Source organism: Monoraphidium neglectum (genome assembly GCF_000611645.1).
Source record: "Monoraphidium neglectum strain SAG 48.87 unplaced genomic scaffold scaffold02832, whole genome shotgun sequence".
In the NCBI taxonomy this organism is placed as follows: Eukaryota; Viridiplantae; Chlorophyta; class Chlorophyceae; order Sphaeropleales; family Selenastraceae; genus Monoraphidium; species Monoraphidium neglectum.
This window is the reverse complement of record NW_014010796.1, coordinates 3,300-7,996: the sequence shown is the minus strand read 5'-3', so window position 1 is coordinate 7,996 and position 4,697 is coordinate 3,300. Positions and strand designations below refer to the sequence as shown.

Below are 4,697 nucleotides of genomic sequence, written 5' to 3'. Positions count from 1 at the left end.
GGTGTTGGCTGGGGCCTTGGGGCCAAGGGCCAGCAGCAGCAGCAGCAGCAGCAGCACGTCGTCATGCCAGGCGACCAGGCCGCCACCAGCAGTGGCCCCTTGCCGCACCCCCCGTCGAAGCCAGGCGCCGAGGCGGGCGAACCGCAGCAGCAGCGGCAGCAGCAGCAGCAGCTGCAGCAGCTGCAGCAGCAGCAGCAGCAGCAGCAGCAGCAGCAGCAGCAGCAGCAGCAGCAGCAGTAATAGCAGCAGCGGCGGCGACAGCAGCAGCAGGTGCCGCCGCGGCGGGGCGCCGAGGTGGATTGAGCGGCACGGCCGGGGCGTGCGCACTCCACCTATATTGCCGACCGGGGCGTGCGCCGCGACCTCTCTGCCAGGCCACTTTTTTCTTCTGGCCGGATGCGTGCTCGCCGGCGAAGGCCGCTTCACATGCGAAGGCCGCGGCGAGGGGGAGGGGGAATGCCGGGCCCTCCACCAGGCACCTGCCTAGGCCGCACCCGGCGGCCGCGCCCGCGGCGCCCGGCCCTGCCGCCTTCTGGCCCGCGAACCGGTCGCCAAACGGGGAAACTCACGAGCAAAACGAGGAGGTGGTCCAATCGCGCGCAGCCGGCTCTTGGGCAGCGGCGAATCAGGAAAGGCACTCAACGCACTGGCAAACGCACGGGGGGAAAGGGCGGCTTGGTCGGCCGGCGCGGGGCGACGCGGCCAGCACTGACATTGACTGGATTGGGCGGGGCCGTGCGGAGGGGCGCCGGCGCGGCGCGCACTTCGGCCGGAAGATTCCGGGCTCGGGTGCGCACGCGCAAGCCCCGCACCCCACCGCCCCGCCTGCTCTTTATCCGGGGGCGCCGACGCCGCCGGCGGCCCCGCGGGGCGGCGCCCGGCGGTTTTGCTGCCGCCCCGCGCGCGCGCATGGGGCGCATGACAGGTGATCCTGTGCTTTTTCACTACCAACGTACCCACTTGACTAGGGCGATTCCCGCCCCCACGGGCAAACCAATGGAACGCCAGGAAGCCGCGGGCCGCCCCGGCCGCCCTAACCGCGCGCCCAAACCGCGCCCCGACACGCGGTCGCGCCCCGGCCCGCGGGCGGCCTTCGTTGTTTCTAATTCTTGATCCCAGGCCGCCCCCTGCGTTGCCGTGCGGCGCACGCACCTGCACCCGAGGCCGGCCGCCTGCACGGCGCCCACGGGTCGCGAGGGGCGCGGACGCGCGCCCGCTTCGCCGTTTCGCCTCTCCGCCCGCCTCCGCACGCACATGCCAGCGGCTGCGGAGGCGCGAAATCCGCAAAGAGGCGTGAGGACGACGAGCGGCACTTCAATTGTTCGCCCAAACGTTGCACGTCGCACCCAACACGAGCGGCGCGACGCACACACCCAAACCGTTCCGCTCCGTTCATATGGCTCCATGCCCGTTTGCCGCCCCCGGCACTCTGTTTCAATGGTGCGGGGATCTGCACCTTGGCACGCCCCCCGCTTGCGCGGTGCCGCAGACCCCCCAGGCCTGTGGAGGGCCGGCGGCGGCCGCTGCTCCTGGCGCGTTTTGAGTGTGAGCCGCCGGCACCCTTTTTTGTTGCACAGCCGGCGCCTTTTTTCCTTTGTGGTTGTCAAATGTAAAGCTGCTTCACCGGTGCTTGGCTGGCTGCGGTTTCTCTCTGTTGCAGAAGAACCCGAACACAACAGGGCGCCGTCAGCTCTGTGCAGGATGGAGCAAGGCTCTGAAAATTCGAGCATGCTGGTGTGGCGTCAGCTCGCGAGGCGGCGCCCGGCGCAGCCCCAAGCAACCCTACCGCTGTGTGCGGCCCTGCGCACGCATCGCAGCAAGCGCCGGCCGTGCAAGCTCACACCCACCGCCCGCGAAAGCACCACAGCCGCGCGGCTGGCTGGGGCGCCGCCAGGCGCCAGGTGCATAGCGGCCGGTGGGGGTTCGAAACTCGCTGGCTGCCAAGCAACCAGCAGTGCCCTGGTCTAGCGGCCAGCCTCGGCTGCACAACTGTCGGCTTGCCGAACAAGTAAAGGGTGAGCTCTGCGCGTGGTCACGCAGTCAGTGACAGAGAACCTTGCTCACGTGTTGCATCAATTGGGTTCTCAACTTGTCCACAGCCTCCAATGCCCTCGCAGAGGCGGCCCACCTCACTTTTGCGGCTCGCACACGCCACACGTGCAAAGCAACTGGATCCACGCGGCGCCGTCCCGCGCATCATCATGCCGCTTTGCCCGGCCACCATATCGCCGCACACCCGGGTGTCACGCAGCCACCGGCCACCAGCCCCTGCCAGGCCGCGTGGCTGCGGCCCAGCACCCCCAGTGTGAAGTTTCTCCCCAGGAAGCGGCCGTTGGGGCGCGTGGAGGGGCGGCCGTCCGGCCCGAGGATGGGTCCTTGGTAGAAGGAGGCGGAGGGGCGGCCCTCCGCGCCTTTGTAGTCCCTGTAAAAGGTGTATATGGTCTTGAGGGTGGCCTGCCGGGGGCGCGGGTGAGGGGCAGGGCTTGTGGGGGACCGCACCGGCACTGAATTGTTTTATGGACTAGGCAATCGACCTGGATGCCAGCGCGCCTTGGGGCTTCATTCCAGGAAAACTTGCCCCACAGAGGTTTCAGGCATGCACGCTTCAGGCCGCCCCGAGTCAGCCTGGCATCGAAAGCGACCGCGGCCGCGCAGCCGTCCTGCCGTGCTGCGCTATGAGAATCGCCACTGCGTGGCCACGCCTGCCGAGCCTGGCGCCGTCGCTGGGCGGCGCGGCAGCGCGCGGCATCATCACCTGTGGGACCTGGGAGATGTCGTCCAGCTGGGCAGCCCGGGGGTCACGCGTATTGATTACGAGCACCTGGCGGCCGGCACAGCGAGTGTTGGATTGCATAGATTGATTTGCAAGCCGGTCGCAGCTGTGCGGCTCTGGCGGGCTGGATGGGGAGCTGGCTGCAGCGACCAGCTGGGCCGGCGGCGCGCAGACACACACACAAATGGAGGTGTGGCGATGCAGGATGGGAGAGCGGGAGGCCATGAAAAGGCGGAGGTGCGCCGCAAGAAACAGGGCGCGCACCTTGTAGTCCGTTTCGTTGCGGTCTATCAGCGGGACCACGCCCAGCACCTGGCGCACAGGCCGGGGGAATGAGTATTACAGCCACACTTCGGCTCGCCTCCCGCAGTGTGTACCCCGCATCACTGGCAGTTGCCCGCCCAAGCGCGTTTTGCTAGGTGGGGGCCTAGCGTGACTTGAAGGGTCCTTGGCATGACGTAACCTCCTCCGATGTGCTGTTCACACTGATAAAACCCAACCAGCCCCTGGGGCTCACACCTTGACCCGGTAGACGCCTCCAATCGGCGCCCTCGCCTCCCCGATGTCCTGTAGGGGTTTCAGATTGAGAGACGACAAGTAGTTCCGGTCTCGTGGCAGCTATGACTTGTAGCCGCGCGTACGCTGTCCTGTGCTGGATGCCGGCCCAGTCTCGTGAACACGCCAGGGAGGCAGGGCAGGCTGTTTGCCGGCGGCCACTAGTGGCCGGCAAGGCGTGCCCCACCGGCGGTCCGCCGCCGCGCACAGATGAAGGTGCATGCGCGCCTCCCAGAAGCAACGGGTTGATAAGACACCACACCCCCAGCCCCACCAGCACGTCCAGCGGCTCGTCATCCCCCAGCAGCCCCATGGCCGCGTCCGACTGGCTGCCGTTCTCCCACGTTTGGGGGACGATCCCATAGTTGCCGGGGGGCGCAAAGGCGTAATACCTGCACGCGTTGTCCCGCAGACGAAAGTGCATGGCAAGTAATCCCGGCCGCGGGTAAGCGGCGTGCGCTGCCCAGCTGCACAGGCGCAGTGGCGCATGCGGTCTGTGGCATACAGCCATTCAACGCGGACCAAGCGCCACGCCTGGGCGGGCTTGTGTAGTCTGCTGACGTGGCGTCTGGACGCGCACCGGGGCGCCTGCGTCACGACCCCGCTGGCGTTCTTGATGTTGACGTCCTCTTGGATGGGGTTCCAGGGGATCTGCTCCTGCAGGGTTTAGGGGTCAGGCGGGGGGGCGCGTGGCGGGGCAGCTGCGTCATGCGGGGCGCGAACAGTCTGCATGAGTTGTACCAATCAACGGGGAACTCGGGACGGGTGGCAGCCGGCCGGGTGGATTTGGCAAGCACCCTCACGAGTGTCTGAGCACCCCCTCAGGGCTCAAGCAGAGGGGAAGTCAGCAGATGTTGGGATACTGCGAGGTGGTTGCTCTGCAGGCCTGCTTGCGGCGGGTCGCAGGCAGTAGCAATCCCACACGCGCGTGGCCGGGTCGTGTATCAGGTCAGGCGCGAGACCTGATCCCACGCGCGCCTGACCTGATACACAATCGGTTACAAAGCCTGCGCACCCCCACCTTGACCTCGTACTTGGCCCGCTCATCTCTAGGGATGAGGGCCACCATCCATACTGTGCTGCTGGCGTTTGCGGCCGCCGCATCGTTGGCGCCCGCAACGGGGTCTAGGCCGAGTGGCACATCATGCCATGCGGACAGGTTCCGTCCGGCGGAGTTTACCAATTGGATGCTGCGGGCAGTGGAGGAAGCGGGGCCCGGAGGTGCGTGCCACTTTTATCCGAATGCGCTGCACAGGAGCATGGCGCGGCACGTGCGGCATTCGCTTCAGCTCACAGCACCAGCTGAGAGTACATACGTTGGGGCCGCCTCCTGGACACACGCCTAGCCGACGCGGCTCCACAAAAGCAC

General features: G+C 67.4%; 2 protein-coding genes across 2 annotated transcripts; one reads left to right on the top strand and one right to left on the bottom strand.

Moving 5' to 3' along the window:
- Positions 1–27: 27 nt before the first annotated feature.
- MNEG_11622 (hypothetical protein) lies at positions 28–240 on the top strand (the record flags this gene model as incomplete). Its single annotated transcript, XM_014039908.1, has 1 exon — positions 28–240. A coding segment is annotated over one exon (213 nt), but the record flags the coding sequence as incomplete, so codon positions are not given.
- A 1,959-nt stretch (positions 241–2,199) lies between these two features.
- MNEG_11621 (inorganic pyrophosphatase) lies at positions 2,200–4,397 on the bottom strand (the record flags this gene model as incomplete). Its single annotated transcript, XM_014039907.1, has 7 exons — positions 2,200–2,454; positions 2,756–2,821; positions 3,038–3,085; positions 3,293–3,340; positions 3,603–3,720; positions 3,909–3,985; positions 4,350–4,397. 7 exons carry the CDS (start codon positions 4,395–4,397, stop codon positions 2,200–2,202), a joined length of 660 nt encoding a protein of 219 aa, XP_013895361.1.
- Positions 4,398–4,697: the final 300 nt, after the last annotated feature.